This window comes from Sus scrofa, chromosome 2 (assembly GCF_000003025.6).
Source record: "Sus scrofa isolate TJ Tabasco breed Duroc chromosome 2, Sscrofa11.1, whole genome shotgun sequence".
NCBI classification, from domain to species: Eukaryota; Metazoa; Chordata; class Mammalia; order Artiodactyla; family Suidae; genus Sus; species Sus scrofa.
The window spans coordinates 115,413,330-115,433,861 of NC_010444.4; the positions used below are offsets into that span (position 1 = coordinate 115,413,330).

Genomic DNA, 20,532 nt, shown 5'->3' on the forward strand with positions numbered 1-20,532 from the left:
TTTTAGGGCCACACTGAGGCATATGGAGGTTCCCAGGCTAGGGGTCTAATTGGAGCTGTAGCCGCCAGCCTACGCCAGAACCACAGCAACACCAGATCCAAGCCACATCTGTGATCTACACCACAGTTCATGTCAATGCCAGATCCTTAACCCACTGAGCGGGGCCAGGGAATGAACCTGTAACCTCATGGTTCCTCATCGGATTCATTTCCGCTTTGCCATGTGAACTCCTCGAATCACTATATTGTATATTTTAAACTAGTATAAAAGTGTAAATCAACCATACTTCAATTTTTAAAAAGAATGGAATTTAAAAGGAAAAAAAGGAGTTCCCAATGTGCTGCAGTGAGTTAAGGAACCAGCATTGCTGTAGCTGTGGTATAGGTCACAGCTATGGGTCTGATTCATTCAGTCCCTGACCAAGGAACTTAAATATGCCATGGGTGTAGCCAGAAAAGAAAACATAAAGAGCAAGGAATGCGAAGTATAAACAGAACAGTAAATAATAAGATGTAGTAATAAACACAAATATATTCTAATGATATTAAGTGCAAATAAAATAGTCAAATGTAAAGTCAGTAATTTTCAAGTTAAAAAAATTCCTTCTCTAGAGGCATATATATACAAAGATTCAGAGCGCTTGAAATTTAAAAATTAAATAGATACTCTATGCAAGTACAAACCAAAAGAACCCTAATTTTAAAAAAAAGGTATAGTGGTTATATTCCTAATAGAAAAGATATACTTTTTATTTTAAAAAGTATTTAATAATGATGAGAGTATTGTCTCTGAACACAGTAGAATTAAACTAGAAATCTAAATAAACATAACAAAATCTCCATGTATGTAGCCATTAAACCATGAACTTCAATAACCAATGGTTCAAAATAGAAATAATAAGTATCAGTATCAAGAGAATCAAAACAGGAGTTCCCATTGTGGCTCAGTGGAAACGAATCCGACTAGGAACCATGAGGTTGAAGGTTTGATCCCTGGACTCGCTCAGTGGGTTAAGGATCCAGCATTGCCGTGAGTTGTGGTTGTAGGTCACAGACGTGGTTCAGACGTTGCTGTGGCTATGGTACAGGGTGGCAGCTGTAGTTCCAACTGGATCTCTAGCCTGGGAACTCCATGTGCCACCAGGAGTGGCCCCAAAAAGCAAAAAAAAAAAAAAAAAAAAAAAAAAGGAAAATCAAAACAAAGTTCATAAACCTTTGGCATGATAGACTAAAAAGAGCAAAAGAAAGAGCATCAGACAGATTCTGAAGACATTAGAACAGCATAAAAAATATGAGCAACATTATAAAGTATCTTTGAAAATGTAGATGAAATGGACAAATTCACAGGGGGAGAAGAAAACAACCAAAACTGATGCAAAATAAATAAACAATGCCTAGGAAGTCATATAACTGAAAAAAATTATTCCACAATCAAAGCCTTTCTGTAAGTATCCATGACCAAATGGCTTCATTGGGGAATTCTACAAAATTACTATGGAAGAAATCAGGACATACTACAAAATTCTTCCAGAGACAGAAAAAAAGATTTTAAATTCATAACTAATAAATTTACTTTATTAGTTTAGCATAACTTTGATACAAAACCTTCCATTATAAGAAAACACTGTAAGAAAAACATTATACGTGTAATATCTTAAGCAAAATAATATCAAAGCAAATATGGCCATACTAAAAAGATCAACAAGTGTTTTTCCTCTGAAATACAATGATTATTCAACGTAAAAAAATCAAACAATGTAAACTACCAGTTTCCAAGAGCAAGTTACTTCACCTTTCAGAAAATTTGTCCTAATTTAAAGTTTCAATTTCCTCACCAGTAAAATCACGCCTCTATCTTAACAACTTATAGATCATATGGTGTTTTTTGAGGATTAAATAATTAAGGCACTTAAAGTGCTTAGTACATAGTACACACTAAATGCCCAACAAATTTTAGTTATTACTATTAGCGTCTTTTTAAAAAATGATAAGTATGAAGGAAATAAACAGCATTTACACTGAATAATGTATCAGATTAAAAAAATTTTTTTTTGTCTTTGTGCCTTTTCTAGGGCCGCTCCTGTGACATATGGAAGTTCCCAGGCTTGGGGTCGAATCAGAGCTGTTGCTGCCGTCCTACACCAGAGCCACAGCAACACAGGATCCGAGCCACCTCTGTGACCTACACCACAGCTCACAGCAACGCCAGACCCTTAACCCACTGAGCAAGGCCAGGGATCAAACCTTAAACCTCATGGTTCCTAGTCGGATTCGTTAACCACTGCGCCATGAAGGGAACTCCTAAAATCTTATTTATGTAGCTCTCAATCTGAAAAATACTCTTCCTATTAAAAAAAAAAATTGCCCCCAAACACAACCATTTATTTAGTCCACAGTGCCAAGATCAAGAATTTGAGCTGGGCACAGGAGACTGTGTCTTCTGCTCTCATTCACCTGCCTGTGATCAACTGTTAGGTCAGGTAAGGAATGGCTAGTCTTTGGAGGGGACCGTGGAACAAGTAGACGGCTTGTCTCTGTGTCATTCTTTCTCTCATCTTCCTGGTTAATTTGGACTTATTTATGTATCAGTTACAAGGTTCCAAGAGAACAAGAGAGGGCAGGCACTTTTCAAATCTCTACTTACACAACCTTAGTATTGTTTAAATCAAGTCACATGGTCAAGCCTAGAACTGGAGTGTGGAAGGAAGGATGCAAGGGTGTGATACAGGGAGCCCTGAGTAAATTGGGGACAACCACTCTAACAATGTACCACAAGTTTGAAAGCAGTAATTTTTTTAAAGAAAGTATACAGAAAATTGTATGCACAATTTTTATCCAACATAAATTACCAAACCATTGAAATTCAGTAAAAACAAACAATTTCCTCCCAAAAATTCTGATTCCTTTACTTAGCACCTCCAGTTTTATAAAACCATCCCTGAGTCACTAAAACATTAGTTTGGTAAACCAAAGATACCTTTCAAACTTATGCCTAATGCTGCCCAATCCAAACCTTTTTCTTCACCTAGGCAAGGGCAACCAATGGCTTTCTGTTACAGTATTATTATTTGTGCCTCACTCATGCCATTTCTTATCTAAAAGATGCTCTCTTTGACCCTACCCTTTTGAACCATTTCATGTAACTCATCATTTAAGTATGCATCTCAAATACTACTTAAAGTTAATAACTTATTCCTCATTAACATAAGAAAAAGTTACAAACCAAACATTGATTGCCTAAATGCCAATTTTGTGCAATGAACTTTTATGGGGCCAGCCATGTGTGTAATATTCTATTTGTCTTGTTCCTTATCTTTCTGAAGAATGTGTCTTTTGGATGAAACAGTAAAATTTATTGCCTAAAGGTCCTATTTTGGACATCCTGGCTTCTTCCATATAATTCAGTATTGCAAAATAGATTAAGTAAGTACTCCTATTTGCTTCCTATTTTTTACTGTTTTGGGGAAAATGTTCATATAAGTTCTCAGTTTATATATTTGTAGCATCTTAATATTAAGAGAACCAAATTAAGTGATATTTCAAAGTCACCAACTAGATACTTTATCATTTATATACATTTATATCATTATGTAATTTATATTGTTTAATAATCCAAATGTGTCTCTCTCTAGCTAACTTTTATATAAAACTGGCCTGGAATAAATTATATCATTTAGTTAATCCATCCAATGCAAATTAAACTTATTTTTATATTAAATATGTACTATGCATAAATTAATATAACTTCTTTTAGGAATTTCTAATTTAGATTTTTTTCTCTGAGGAAAACTTGCCTTCCCCACACATTTATATTTAGAATGAATGAAAGCATCCCTTGGAAGTCTTCTCACTAAGCACTAAAAACTAATTAGCACATCTAGTGGTTAAGCTTTTGTTTATTCCTTTATTCTCAGTGCTGACTGCTTGAGTAATAAGGTCTTCACTTCGATCTAACATCTAAAAAATATTTGCTATGTCTGATTAACTGACTTATGAATTTCAAATGTAATTATCTATAGATATTTACTAAAATTTTGAAGGAAGACGCTATCTTATACCAAATGATTGGCCTTGAAAATAGGCATATAAATAGAATTCTAATTATGGAAATGACAAATTTGAGTTAGCTTATTTATTTAGTTACAGTATAATCCATTTGAGACATGAAGTGGCATATAAAAATAGATACAAAGCCAGACAATAATATAAATAACTGAAAGGATCATGGAAATAGGAAAGAAAAAAATAAGACCAGATGAGAGGAGACCAGTTGAGATGAATACATATCATCCTCTATTTCTTTTAGAAACTGGTCAAAAATTTGACTTATTTTTTTAAGCTCCCGCGAGCTGCTTATACAAAACCAATAATCAGGTTGAGAGGGCACATGAATCTAAGGAGGATTTATTTTCTAAAAGACAGTAAAGAGGATACTGGGTAATATAGTAGTCATCATACTACTATATCAATAATAGATACAATAATTTTCTTTGTTTTCCTTTTTATCTCCCCTGTGTTCTTCCATCCAAAACCAAGGACAAAGCTAAAGCAAGTTGCATGAAAGCAAGTCCATGAAATCCAACACATGTAGTTCAAGTGAGCAGCAATTTGGCTGTCTTATTCCATGAAAAAAAAAAAAATAACAATCTAGAGAAAAGGATGGACTACCTGTTTTGAGATAGTCCTCCACAAACATCATTACTCCAAATCAGACTTATGATTCAAAAACAAAGAATTCAAGGTTTTGTCTTCCACCAAGGCTCTAGAGTGCAGATATTCTGTATTGCCACACTGCCCCACCCATACACTTGGACACTCAGTGAGGCAGAGTGAATCATTATTTGCTCTTACTGTTAACATTAATCCACATTCATAATTATTATTGAGGAGTTCCCGTCGTGGCGCAGTGGTTAACGAATCCGACTAGGAACCATGAGGTTGAGGGTTCGATCCCTGACCTTGCTCAGTGGGTTAACGATCCGGCGTTGCCATGACCTGTGGTGTAGGTTGCAGACGCGGCTCGGATCCATCGTTGCTGTGGCTCTAGCGTAGGCCGGTGGCTACAGCTCCGATTCGACGCCTAGCCTGGGAACCTCCATATGCCGCAGGAGCAGCCCAAAGAAAGAGCGAAAAGACAAAAAAAAAAAAAAAAGAAACATAATTATTATTGAAAAACAGGATATTAAGAGTGTTAAGATAATTCCATCTGTGAATGTTAGAACCAGAAAGTTTCAGGGACAGGAAAAAAGTATGCTTTATGATAACAAATTAACCAAGCTCAAAATAAGACATAGAAAAGAAAAAAAATTATTTGATGGAGTTTTAAAATATCATAGGATAGATCCATATGGATAAAGAACTGCTAGAAAATCACATTCACATTTTATAAAGAATGGATAACTTAACAATGATTTTCTGGAGTTCCCGTCGTGGCGCAGTGGTTAACGAATCCGACTAGGAACCATGAGGTTGCGGGTTCGGGCCCTGCCCTTGCTCAGTGGGTTAACGATCCGGCGTTGCCGTGACCTGTGGTGTAGGTTGCAGACGCGGCTCGGATCCTGTGTTGCTGTGGCTCTGGCGTAGGCCGGTGGCTACAGCTCCGATTCAACCCCTAGCCTGGGAACCTCCATATGCCGCGGGAGCGGCCCAAGAAACAGCAGCAGCAACAACAACAACAACAACAACAACAACAACAACAAAAAGACAAAAAAAAAAAAAAAAAACAATGATTTTCTTTGAATGTGAATATATATGTATACGTAACATATACACATATACACACACATACACACACACGAACAGAACTAGAAAACCAAGAATTTGTAAAATACATTTTTAACTCTAAAGAAGACATTAGACTTAGTCCAGATTTGCAATTTATATTGTCTAATGCAAGAAAGAAAAACTTTTAAATAGATAACTAAATAATTTATTATCCAAATTGAGACACTTTAAGAGTGAATTATCTCATGACTATTGAAGCTGGCACATGAGGCAAAGACCCAGGCTGACCTAGGCACACTGGAAGGAGCGTACAGGCAGCCCGCTCAGAGATGTCTCTCAAAGACACAAGCCTAAAGCAGAACAATTACTCTTTCCCAAAATCACCTCTCTTCAAGCTGCTTAATCAGAAGACTGCCAATCCTCTTATCTTTAACTAAAAATAGGTCAGTATTAAATTTTAAAAATCGTGTTTTCAACTCTGAATCACTGATACTTACTGAATATGGACATTCCATTTTCCTTAGAGAGAAAGGACAAAACACTTCTCGATAAGAGACACACCAATTTGGAAGTTCCCATCATGGCACAGTTGGAAACAAATCCATCTAGGAATCATGAGGATTTGTGTTCCACCCCTGGCCTTGCTCAGTGGGTTAAGGATTTGGCATTGCCATGACCTGTGGTGTTGGTTGCAAACACAGCTCAGATCTGGTTTTGCTGTGGCTGTGGTGAAGGCTGGCAGCTGTAGCTCCAATTAGACCTCTAGCCTGGGAACCTCCATATGCTGTGGATGCAGCCCTTAAAAAAAGAAAAAAAAAAAAGGAAAGAGAGAAGTACCAATTTATCACCCAGTGTATTATCTTACCTGAGCAATATTTACTGCATTACAGATTCGCCCATCTTTCTCATGCTCCTTCATTTTCTGCAACATTTGCCATATTTTGTTTCTAAGCCCATCCTGCTCTTTATCTCCCTGAAGTTCCCATAACATTTTCACCAGGTTATACACTATGCCATAGGATCCAGTCCATTTCACTTGATCACCTGTTTCAAAAGGAAGATTCTTTGTGAAGAATTTTACTCATCTTACGAATGTACAATTTTGTGGGGGGAAAAAAAGCAATTTTATTAACATTTTAAAGTTTGATATTCTGAGCTTTGGAAGTTTTTTTACCCCTCACTCCTTATACCCCTTTCATTTTAAAAGATCTCACAGATCATTTTAAAATGTCTAACTATACAAAAAGATGAACTGCCCATAATATTAAACCTCATAAATATAAAAGTCAAAAAGGTAAACTGTGAACCACAGACTAAAAAAACCTTTTTCGAATTCAAGTAAAGAGGAACTTGTTCAAGGCAATATGAACAGTTGGACTGCCACGGGGAATTTTTACAATAAATCATAGAAACAGGAGAAAAATCACTGGCTGTTATAATAAAAATGATCAAACTCTATGAAATACAGCATTTGACTCAAGAAACCTTCAAAATAATGTGAAAAGCAGACAAAAATTACTGATATAATTATAAGCTGGAAGATTTTTTTGAGTAATAGAGACATAAATCAAAGGAAATAGGGAAAATGGAGTAATGAATTCAGAGGAGACTTTTTTTTAAAAGTCTAATACACTTCTCCTTCTACAAATTATATACCAATTAGCAATTTAAATAAATTATCAAGTTCCACTCTTAAAATATGCATTTCCCTTACAGAAAAGGAAGAAGTTTCTCTTTACGCTTTATCTTAATTACTTCTTACCTAGATGACAGATATGCAATACTATTCAAGAAAGGAGAATTCTAATTTAGGTAGTGATGGAATAAATAAATGTGGAGAATTAAATAATACAGGTCTCAAAGGGGATATGAACTTATGTTACCCAAAGAGTAACATGAAGGGACTGCGTGTATGTGAAGCAAGTAAGAGGAAGGGAAGGTTCTGAAAAAGGATGGGAGGCTCTCGTGTAACACTGGAACTCCTCGATGCCCCTCTTGAGTAAAGATATAAGCATAATCTGAAAATTCACCATCTTCAACTCTCCCAAATTCAGTCTGGATCATAATCCAGGCTAATTATAATTTTATTATGATGGTAACTAGAATACTTGGGAGTGCCTATAACATGCCCATATTCTAGTTACTCCTCACTCCCATCCTGCTGTGAAGACCATACCATACTTAAAAGAGAAGGCCCAGAGTTCCCATGTGGCTCAGTGGTTAACAAATCTGACTAGGAACCATGAGGTTGCAGGTTCAATCCCTGGCCTCACTCAGTGGGTTAAGGATCTGGCATTTCCATGAGCTGTGGTGTAGGTCGCAGATATCGTTTGGATCTGGCGTTTCTATGGCTCTGGTGTAGGTCAGCGGCTACAGCTCCGATTAGACCCCTAGCCTGGGAACCTCCATATGCCGCAGGTGCAGCCCTAGAAGAGACAAAAAGACAAAAATAAATAAATAAAAATAAAAAATAAATTAAAAAAAAAGAGAAGGGAGCATATGTGCTTCAACATGGAATCCCCTTGCATCATACTGCTGATGAATAAGAGAGCCGGGGAAGGCTGGAATCATTTTATCCAATGAAGCCTCTCCAGTTCAGAAAATTACTTTCCTTCCAATCTTTCCTTCTAATCCATTCATAGAAAAGGAGGAAAATTAAGAAGGTAGAAGGAGGTGGCCTGCTTGTCCACATCCCACCACCAGCCTTGTTCACCAAAGGACTCAGGAGGACCTGTACCTGTTGGTGCCCTGAATATCAGGCCCATTGGCTGGAGGCCTTACTGTGGACCCTGGAGCAGCTCCATGACCTGGTCCCAGCCTCACTCTAACAGCGTCCAGAGGCAGTTCTGCCACCCAGAATCTAGCCATGGACCTAGCAGGAGGAGCATGCAGGAAGATGTGATGGGGGACAAATCCATTCACACTCCTGGTAACAGGCCTGAGACCTGCAGACCTGGCAGTGGTCTGATGACGAAGCTTCCAGTCCTGCTGCACCACGGTCCTGCACGAGCCCAAGGAACGGGCAGGAACCATGCCCACTCAAGCCTCCAGTGACAGCAGAGAGGGAGTTGTAAGAAGAGAAGAAGGAGAGAATGAAAGGAAGGATCTCAAATTAAGCTGAGGTGAAGAGGTCATGTTATTAACAACTAAATATAAAGGAGGTCAGATTAACTGGTGGATATTTGAGCAAAAGAGTAAGGTTGTATCTGCTGAATGAAATGTTATGTCTATTCAAGCAATAAACAGGGAAACCAAAATGGGAGTTTTATGAGGTAATCTAGGTCTTTACTGTGCTGAGTAGAAGGGCATGAGAGAGTAAAGGACAAGCAAAGACACTGTGCAGAAGACCTCATAAGACTTCCTTGCCACGGAGGAGGAAGACGGAGTGAAGTGAAAAGGAAAAGTACATGCTCAAGTTCAGGGAATTGAAACAATAATGAAGCCCCTTGAAGAAATGAGATTACATAGAAAAGCCAGTCTGGGGAGTTCCCATCATGGCTCAGTGGTCAACGAATCCGACTAGGAACCATGAGGTTTCGGATTTGATCCCTGGCCTTGCTCAGTGGGTTAAGGATCCGGCGTTGCGTGAGCTGTGGTGTAGGTGGCACACATGGCTCGGATCCTGTGTTGCTGTGGCTCTGGTGTAGGCCGGTGGCTACAGCTCCGATTCAACCCCTAGCCTGGGAACCTCCATATGCCGCAGGAGTGGCCTGAGAAATGGCAAAAAGACCAAAAAAAAAAAAAAAAAAAGAAAAGCCAGTTTGGAGAGAAAGGAAATAAATACATGTAGCATGATGGTGGGTGATGGGAATCGGATTCTCAGTGTCCTGTAGCTTGTCATAAAAACAGAACTATAATTCCAGCAAAACAGCAGAAGTGAAATTACAGATTTGTGTTATTAGCAGAAAAATAAGGTCTGAACTCAATATGAGTAGAGAAACAATTATGAGTTTTTAATGAATAATTCAGAGAGTAGAAACCTCAGAAATAAAAAGCAGTTTTTGAACAACATGATAAATAAAACATACTGTGGATTTTAACCCATTTATAAATGTATTTAATTCTCAAATTCTTTACATTAAAAAGAATGACTGACAAAAGTACATACAAATCACCTTCTTTCGTATATTTTAAATGACTGTTTAGTGAGAAACAATACTTTATAAGCCTACAGTCATTGTGCTGAATATGGCTTATCTTTAGACTCCATTAGGACCACGAGACCAGGGATGAACCCATAGAATATATTCTAATAACTGTGTTCTCTAAACTAATTTTTTGTGTTTTTTTGTTTTTTGTTTTTGCTTTTCAGGGCCACACCTGAGGCACATGGAAATTCCCAGGCTACAGTGTCAAATCAGAGTTGCAGCTGCCGGCCTGCACCACGACAACACAGGATCCACGCCACAGCTGGTGGCAACACCAGACCGATCCTTAACCCACTGGGCAAAGGCAGGAATCAAACCCACGTCCTCATGGATACTAGTCAGGTTCATAACCCACTGAGCCACAACAGGAACTCCCTCTAAATTCAATTTTTAAATGCCATGATGACTTTAAAAGTGAGCCTTTTACTTGTTGATTTCAACTACAGCAAATTGTTGCTTTCATATATTTGTAGGGAGAATCTTTTATATCCAATTGACTGACAGTTAGTAAAGGAAAAAAAATCATATAAAAACAGATGGGATGTGTTACAGCTGTCATAAAAAGTAGGTTGTGCTCTCATATGGACGTCTGAACACTTGCTGAGAAGCATGTCTGTCCTGAAACTCCTCATCCAGGGGCCAGACTGTAACACGAGGCACTCTTCTGTTCTGCTTTGAGTGACCCTGTGGCAGCTATCAAAGATGTTACTTTAAATGTACTAAGAGAAAACGTGTCTCTGTCAGCACTAAGCAGACCGTATCCTAGAAAATAACAAAAATGAACCAAAACTAAATTCTCGATAAGCCTTGAAAATTTATTTAGAAATTGTATCATTTGAAAACCAAGATTATGAACCTGCCATTATAGAAATGTTTAATTTGCATGTTTGAACTCCTTGGAAGCCTTAAATTGCTAGCCTAGATTTTTATTCTGTGAATGTGAAATATCAATATTTCTACTTATATGAATGATTATAAATGAATATAGCCTTTACAATTGTGACAAACGGTTTGGCACCACAGAATCAAATGAATTACTGAAAGGTAACCTGAATGAAAGATGCAGTTTAAAACACTGTCTTTATGAAATGCAATGTTGTGTGGAAAGAACTAGATCAATGCCAAGACACCAAGGTAAGAACCAGTCAGGAAGTCAGACATTTATTTAATAAATACTTACTGTGTCAATGCTATGTGCCAACCACTGTTCTATGTACCAAAGAAAAAGACAATGTTACTGCTTAATGTTATTCCACTTAATTCTAGTGGAGAAAGAGGACAGAAACTAAATAGAACAATATCAGTATGAAAATAACAGGATGTGGTAATGGGACCAACAATGACTAAAAAAAGAAAACTACTACAAACAGAGTGAAAGACCTCCATGAGGATACAGTATTCAATCTAAGAGCTAAAGAGAAATAAAAAATAAAAAAGTTAACCATTCAGGGAGCTGAGGCAAAGTGCTCCCAGCAGAAGAGATAAAAAGGGCAAAGGGTATGGACCTAGAATGGCTTGAAAGCCTAGAAAAACAGAAGAAAGGATAGAATATGTAGTTCCTGTAATGGCTCAGTGGAAACTAATCTGACTAGCATCCATGAGGATGCAGGTTCGATCCCTGGCCTCGCTCATTAGGTTAAGGATCCATCATTGCCATGAATTGTGGTACAGGTCACAGACATGGCTCAGATCTGGTGTCACTGTGGCTGTGGCATAGGCCAGCAGCTATAGCTCCAATTAGACCCCTAGCCTGGGAACTACCATATGCCATGGGTGTGGCCCTAATAAAACAAAAAAAAGAAAGACGAAGAAGAAAGGATAGAATAAATAGAGTACAAGATATCTGGGGTGGAGGCAGGGGCATGAGACAAGACAATGACAGGTAGGCACACTCTCAGTGATCACAGCCAATTTGTTTGCCATGGAAGGAAGTTTGGATTTTATTCTTCATGTAATAAAAAGCTAAGAGAGCATTTAATGCAGAAGGGAACTGACCTGCTGTATGTTCTATAAAAACCTTTTTTTTTTTTGGCTTCTTGATCAAAAAGGAGAGTAGAAGGAAGACAGGGAGAGTTTTAGCTTTTTGTGGTTCCTGTCATGGCTCAGTGGAATATGAGCTTTTTGAAGTTAGTCTATAAGCAAAGTGATAATTGCATAGACTTGGGAGGTGTACAGTAAAGTTGTACAATGGTCTTTGCCCTTGGCTTCTGGGAGGTCACTGCTCACCTTGAACGTCCAGTTTGAAAAGATTGTTTTTATTTACCTGGGAGCCTTGGGCCTTGGTACTTATTTGGCCTTTGGAAGCTGGAGATTGGGGTCAGCCATGTGTATGTGACTGGACCCCAGTAAAAATTCTGGATATCAAAGCTTGGTGACCTTCCATAGGTGACAATACTCTATGCAAACTGTCATATATGTTTTCTAAGAGAAGTAAGTGCTCTCCACACAAGTCCACTTGGAAAGGACAGTGGATAAATGTGCTTGGAACTTCTCGGACTCTGCCCTATGCACCTCCTCCTCAGCTGATTTTAATCCTTTCACTGTAATAAACCATAATCATGATCAAAATGGCTTTGCTGAATTCTGTGAGTCCCTCCACAATTTATCAAACTTGAGGGTTGTCTCGGGGATTCCCCAAACTTGCAGGTGGTTGCAAAAGTGAGGGAGTCCTGAGCAACATAGAGAGAAAGGCAGGTAGAGAATCTGGGGACATATTTTGGATGTATAGTAGAATGCTAGGATATGTTTAGTTTCAGAATATTATACTATAATAATGATGATGTATCTACCACTATACACATACACAATATAAATACTGATGAAAAGTTATTTTGTATAGTATTTGGTCATTACACATTTTAAACAAATATCCAACAGAATAAACCAAAGAGAACCAAAATATTACTAATAGGCCCTTTTTCGCTCCAGGTATGATAGAGAACATAAAGCAAAAGCAAATGTCAGCTGATTTTTTTATTAGCATGTGACAGTTAATTGAAATGTAATGGCAAGCAGGATGCCAAAATGTTGACAAATATATAAGGAACTGATTAGAACTTGCCTCGCTGAAATTTTATTATCTTCTCCCATAGTTAATTATGGAAATCTGTTAATTAAAAATAATTATCTTCTGGAGTTATAACTGGGAACCAAAAAAGAAAGTAGTGCATTTGCTTTTCAAGAACAACAACGATTCATACACATAAAGAAGTATCAGACTTCTGATTCTTTGAATCATTTTCAATCTCATTAAAGTAAATTAATACCAGCAAGATACATGGACTATCTCTATGGAAGTAGTTAACCCTCACAGGCTTTCGTATCTGAAGGCAACAAACAAAAGAGAAGAAAAATAACAAAGATCCTCTTGGAAATTTAAAAAAAAAAAGCATACTGCATATGCAAAAACTCATTTAAAATTCATAATATTGAGGAAACTAAGATTTTGAGAGACATAACAAGTTGCTTAACATCGTCCAGAACTTGACAACTGAGCTAAGTTGTCAGTCCAGCAAACATTTACTCATTTACTCATGTACAACTCAACAATTTTGGTGTGTCTTCCCTCCTCTTCTTACTTAATCTCTCGCCCTTCACCCCATATTCACCTTCTCTTATTCCTTCCAGTAAGTAGCTACTTCAGATGTCTTTAATGAAATAACTATTCATCTAAAACCTTAAGAAATATCTGGACCAAATACTGACTAAATGTGGTAGATTAAATCAGAGATTTCTGTAACCATGTATACATTATCAGGTTACTCTTGATGGATGTGAGAGCTGAAGAAGAAAGTGACACTAGAGTATTAGTATTCATTTATGGACCAGGTTAAATGACAAAACAAAAATCAATCTGAAGCACTCTGGAGGATTTTAATATAATTTTGACTGTATAACAAAAGCAGTTACAAATACCTAGAGTGTTTTTTTCTTTAATGTATACACATTTGCTTCTTAATTAATTTGGATAGGGAGCCAAAATCTAATTTTTTCACCTCTTCTAAGATATATTATTACAAAAATTGCTTTCTAAAATGGCACATTGGAATATATTTTAGCATCATGAACACTTTTGGAAAGACTCCATGATTTCTGGCTCAAGGGTCAGCTGCAGATGGATTTTAGACCACTGGATCAAATTGGATACATCTTTGCACTTACACTTTAAAAATGTAAGGGATGTTTCCATGAGATTTTTAGCAGGCTTATTTGGATAAAGACTTTTATATGGCCAAAAGCTTTTGATTGGAAAGTCCAGCTCATATTTTGGGCTGTCACAGTCAAAAGGAATAGTAACAACCATACCAGGAAATTAAAGAAGCGAGTTCACAGGAATCCTTTAAATGTGTAGAGACCTAAATGAAGATTCATTTGTAGGAAAGAAAGCAAAATTTTCTGAGAAAAGTAGCAGCACTATTTAACTCAAAAATTATTAATAATTTATCCTGTTGATTTGGGGCTTTAGGAAGATTCTCACGTAAACTTGGAGGATGAAGTCTCACCTCTACAGTTAGGAACTATTTTCGACAGTCTGCACAGATGAAGCTTTGATTACTGGAGGCAGTGTTGACAAGGAAGAACACGGTTAGCTTTTTCCAGGTATGTTGGGTATAAAGTCATCTTGGATCACAAACTACAGCTCCTATCCAAAGTCTGCAAAATGCAAGTAGAAGTGGGCAGTCTCAGAATATTTGACCACAGGGACTTTTTGTCCTGTACCTCATGCTTAAAATTTCCAGCTCTTTTCACACATTTCAGAGAGCAACTCTTTCCTCCCCTGCAGCAGCTCAGCCAAAGGCTGCAATAAATGGAAGGGAGGAAAGAGTGCCTGCAGCAGCAACTCGGTCCATTCCGGGAGGTCTCTGAGGTCCCAGGTGCAAGGCCAGTTTCCGAGCAACATGTCCAGTTCTAACCCCTAGTTACCACCACCTTGTATGTAAAAAAAGAAAGAGGAAAATATCTGGCCATATCTTTTCCCTGAAAGCTGGTTGCGGGGATACCCAGCATAAAACATGTTTAATGACAAGGTTTGAGACCAACAACCACTTTAAAATCCTCCTAGGCAAAGATATATTCATTGTGATTTAGAAATAATTTCAACAATAATTCTTCAGTAACATCAAATTACTCCTCAACTCTAATTAGAATGGTTTTTGCTAACTATAATTATCCTCAAAACATGGAAAGGTTTTTCTCAGCTGACAGGCTGTCAGCAATGACATAACTTGCTAAATGCTTACTAGACATAAAGAACAGTGTTAATAGCTACAGGGTAATGAGTTGCTAGTATCTAAGGTAGTTCAACCCATGGGAGGGGCAGAATTAGATTTTATAACAGCCAAAGCATATAGAGTTTCAAAGCCTTCTTTTTCAAAAACTATTTTAAAATCAAAAACTATTTTAAAAATCTTATTTTTCTTTAGGGAGCTTGGGATTAATAGATACAAACTATTGCCTTTGGAATGTATTAGCAATGAGATCCTGCTGTAGCACTGGGAACTCTGTCTAGTCACTTAGGATGCAGCATGATAATGGGAGAAAAAAGAATGCGTACATGGATGTGTAACTGGGTCACCATGCAGTACGGTAGAAAAAAAAAATTGTATTGGGGAAATAACTATTAAAAAAATAATAAAATAAAGGACACCATCAAAAATCTTATTTTTTTCAGAGTTTAAAAAGACTTTCTCTTCATGAAAAGATATTTCTAATGTCCTTCCTAGGATTTTAGAAGGGTCCTATGTGGTGAAAGGCAATGAAAATTAAATGTCATTGGTTTCTCTCTAAATAAACCTCTGCTTGTAGGGAATATTTTTCTACAGATAAATTGATGACGTTTTTGAGGTAGGAATCCATAATCGTCACAACAAGGCCTGCCCTTCAGTGAACTAATAGAATTCCAAATGTTCAAAGTAAGAGTGGAATATGTTTATTTAGCAAAGTCTGGATGGTCTGATGTCCAAATGAATTTTCCTCACATGAAAGTTTTCTCAAGTGTTATTAAAGTTTCCGAGGTTTAGAAAGAAATTCAGATTCACCTTGAAATCCAAGACATTTTGTATTGCATCTATCAAAATTTAGATATCAGAACCCAACATCCATTCAGATAGGCTGGTTTCCAAAATGGTCTATTAACTTTTGATGTTTATTTAGCACCCACCATCCTTATTTCCACCTCTGTCTTCTTCCTTTCTCCAATTCTGATTTAAAATAGTCTTAAAACTACAGACTGAGTCGTACTTTCTGTAACCATATGTACCCATGTTTATCCAAAGTTGTGTTCAAATCTCTTTGGTGTCCCATGAGTCATTACTATGGAATGACACACATAAAGGATGTTCATTCTCCCAGAGTTCCTGTGACGGCACAGCGGAAATGAATCCGACTAGGAACCATGAGGTTGTGGGTTCAATCCCTGTCCTCACTCACCGGGCTAAGGATCCGGCATTGCAGTGAGCTGTGGTGTAGGTCACAGACGTGGCTCAGATATGGCGTTGCTGTGGCTGTGGTGTAGGCTGGCAGCTACAGACCCGATTAGACCCCTAGCCTGGGAACTCCAAATGCCGCAGGTAATTGTGGCCTTAAAAAGACAAAAAAAAAAAAAAAAAAAAAAAAAAAAAAAGATGTTCATATTCCCATTATAATGAGTAAACAAATGGACAACTCCTCTCTACTGGACTGAAAAGAACTGATGTTAAATATTCTTTAGATAATAAGAATAAATGAAGCACTTACATATGCAATGTATAAAGATAGTGTTTAGTGATAATTCTGAACTGAAAATGAACCTCATAATAAAAATCTCATTACAGTGTCTATTTCCTTTCCTTCATCCATTCATATACTCAATACTTGCTTACTAAGTGCCTACTCTGAGCAAGGCAGTGTTTTAGGGAATGTAGTGATGCAATGAAGAATAAAATACATATATTCCCTGACCCAAAAAGGACCAAATTTGGTACAAGTTTTGCACAGATAGCAAGTTTCTTCACAATATCCACGCTTCCCTCCCTCCTTAGTAATATGAATCAGTTTTCAACTTGGCTCAGTGATACTTAGCTAAAAACTGAAAACAAGTAAAACCCTCAAAGTGCCCCTTTGTGTGGCCATATGATTATAACCAACACATTCACAGCAGTAAAACTATTTGATGCTTCGTGTTAAGAAGACTTGGTAGAAAATGTGTATTATCATCCTTCCCTTCTACACATTCAGAATAGCAGAACAACAATGAACATGCCTCCCTGAGAACTTCTTAAACCCTCACACCAGCCTCAGATTGCCTATTCCTAAACTGATTTTATGTAGGAGAGAAATAAATTTTCATTTTGTTTACTCTCATGTATTTTTATTACACGTAGTCAAATATACGCCTAGCTAACAAAGAGATATAAAATGATTATTAAAAACACAATCTATAATTTGGTAAAATCCATTAGAGAAGTAAAGAAACTAAGAAGAAACCTAGGCCCTCAGTGAAGTTTTGGTTTTTTTGTTTGTTTGTTTTCTTTTTCCATCGACAGATGACTGGATCAGTGAAGTTTTTGAGCCACTAAATTAACCAACCTTAAACCCTGTATCTTTTAAAAAGGTATGAATTGTACAGAGGGCCTGTGATCCATTCATTCCCTTTACTGGGAGGAATCTTTGGGATGTTTCTCAAAAAGTTAAAAATAGAAAAGAAAAAGGCTTGTGACCCAGGTTAAGCTCTTTGTCAATGGGATCTTCAGCTAAATAGACTAGTGACATTTAGGAGGAAGAGACTATATCTGCAGAGTGTCCTTAGGGTAGCCCTGGCTGAGGATTACAAAAAAAATAAACCTGAAATCTAGAGACTGATGATGAATGGCACCCTGGAGAAAGTTATGTAACATTTACAACTCTCCAAAAGAATAAAACAAAGACATTTAAAAACCATTCTGATTTGAGTCTTTTGTGACTTAGAACGTAAACCTTCCTCAAAATATAAATTTTTACCAATTTAAATGAATTGATATCAGAAGCTATACTCACTGGATAGTCTCATTAATTTATATAACAACTTTTCTTAAGTGCCTGAACATCATTACATTTTAGAAAAATATACTTTGGAGTTCCCATCGTGGCACAGAGGAAATGAATCCGACAAGGAATTATGAGATTGTGGGTTCAATCCCTAGCCTCGCTCAGTAGGTTAACGATCCAGCATTGCCATGAGCTGTGGTGCAGGTCGCAGACACGGCTTGGACCTGATGTTGCTGTGGCTGTGGCACAGACCAGCAACTGTAGCTCCGACTGGACCCCTACTAGCCTGGGAAACTCAATATGCCATGGGTGCGGCCCTTAAAAGCAAAAAAAAGGAGAAAAAATATATAATTTCCTTTGAAAGGCTTGCAGAATTTCCAATAATTTTTACATGATAATGAAATGAATAACTATGTTTATCACATAAAGATGGATCAAAACTCCATTAAGAGTCAAAGTAAAATGTAATTGTAATGTATAAATGTAAGGATAACTTGATCCCCTTGCTGTACAGTGGGAAAATAAAAAAATAAAATAAAAAATAAAATAATAAAATAAAAAAAAGAGTCAAAGAAAAACATTGATTCTTTGAAATATATCTCTTCACCGGACAATCAGGCAATAATGTTTCAAACAAAACAATAAGAAAAATCTCTAGAAATGAACCCTAATGAGACAGCACTATGTGAATTCCCTGGAAGAAAACTGAAAATAATTTCATAAAGACGCCCACCAATGTCAAGAGGACAATGCATGAACAAAGGACAAGATAGAAATGTTCAACAGATGCATGAAAAAAATGCTCCAAGTCAAGAATGATCATAGAAATGCAAATGAAAACCACAATGAGATATTACCTCACACCTGCCAGGATGGCCATTGTTCAAAATAAATAAATACATACATACATACATACATACAAGAAGTGTTTGCTGAAATGGGGAAGATTGCATATTGTTGGTGGGAATGCAACATGGTGCAGCTGCTATGTAAAATAGTTTCAAGGTTCCTCAAAAAGTTACAAACAGAATTACCATATGACCAAGAAATCCCACTTTTGGCTTTACATATCTTCAAAAGAAGTGAAATCAGGAACTCAAAGTGCTATTAGGTCCTATGTTCCTTGCAGCACTGCTCACAATAAGACATAAAAACAACACAAATGTCCATGAAGAGATGAATAAAGAAAATGTGGTACAGACCTGCAATGGAATACTACTCAGCCTTTAAAATGATGGAATTTTTACCATATGCAACAACACATATGAACCTTGAGTACATGATGCTAAGTGCAATGGGTCAGTCACAGAAAAACAACACTGCAAGATTTCACTAACACGAATTATAGTCATATTCATAAAATCAAAGAGTGAAATTGTGGTTTCCAGGAGGTGAAGGAAAGGAGAAATGGAGAGACACTAACCAAAAGGCATGAAGTTTCAATCAAGCAAGGTAGAATAAGCTTTAGAGAGCTACTGACAACGCTGTACCTAGAGTCAACTATAACATACTGTACACCTGAAATTTTAAGAAAGTAGGTCTCGTGAAGTGATTTTCTGACAATAAAATGAAGTAAAAAAAATTTAAAGAAAAAAACAAAGATGCATTGGTTAATTTCCTTATGTATATTTGATATCATCAGTACTAAGATCTGTCAACACACAGAATTGTGAATCATAAAGGTTGCCTGAATCCTATGGCTAACGTGTGCGGATTATTAAAGGAGTTAAATATTAAAAAACACAACCTTATTACTGAATATTTTGCTGAATAACCTTCACCAAGGTAAGAACTATATTGAAGATTTAATAGAGTATCATTAAAAGTTTCAATTGGTTCTTAGATTCCAATTAACTTTCATTTACTTTTTAAAAAGGAAATATTACTCTGTGCTAATGTTTTTTCCGAGGTTAAAATGAATCAAAATGAAGTAGACGAGGTTATTTTACAACTGTGACACCTATTTCATTCACTGCAATCATTGTCGAACCAGTTTAAGAAAATAATTCTCCACAAAAGACTGAAAGGGAAAATGTCATATTTACTTTTTCCGTTCACAGACACCAGCGAATGGAAAAATACCTGAGCCCTATCCATCTTCACATCTTACTGTAACTCTGAGATAAATGACTACACATTTAGTAAAAGTTCATGACACCACAACCTGGCAGCACACTTAAGTTAATTATAAACCATACTGAAAATATCTTTTTCATTCATTACAAAAAGTTACCACAGGAACTTGTCAGTAAGTGAAGAGATGGAAGATGATAGCAGAGCGGAGAGGTGGAGAAAGGGAACCAAAGCAATTACCTTCAAGTGTTTGCACGGCATGGATGTGGGAAATGGAACAGACTTTTTATGATTGGCTCCAGGAGGCAAAACTTAAGCAAAAGTTTGGGAGACATAGAAAGCCAGATTTCACTGTAACATAAAGAAGATTCCTTCACAGTGTTCAAAAATGGAATAACCTGCCTTGGGGGAGAGAGGATGCTTATCTCTGCTGACTTGTGAGCAGAACACGGCTGTGCACTATTTGCAAAGAGCCTAGGAGAGGTTTGCACCCTGAATGAGAATTATATGGTGGACAAGATTACTATCCTGTGATAGTTTCATTCTATCATTCATTATCTATTTCTTATATGAAACGCACTTAA

General features: G+C 37.0%; 1 protein-coding gene across 8 annotated transcripts in view; it reads right to left on the reverse strand.

Annotated features, from left to right (window-relative positions):
- The window catches only part of TMEM232 (transmembrane protein 232), a 243,920-nt gene that overhangs the window by 133,574 nt on the left and 89,814 nt on the right, over window positions 1-20,532 (reverse strand). For all 8 annotated transcript variants that reach the window (XR_002341851.1, XM_005661576.3, XM_013995016.2 and 5 more), the window contains one exon: window positions 6,589-6,767. Coding sequence is in view for 7 of the 8 variants with exons in the window: in XM_005661576.3 (XP_005661633.3) it covers window positions 6,589-6,767 (179 nt within the window). In the remaining variant the exon portion in view is untranslated. The remainder of the gene's footprint in view (window positions 1-6,588; window positions 6,768-20,532) is intronic.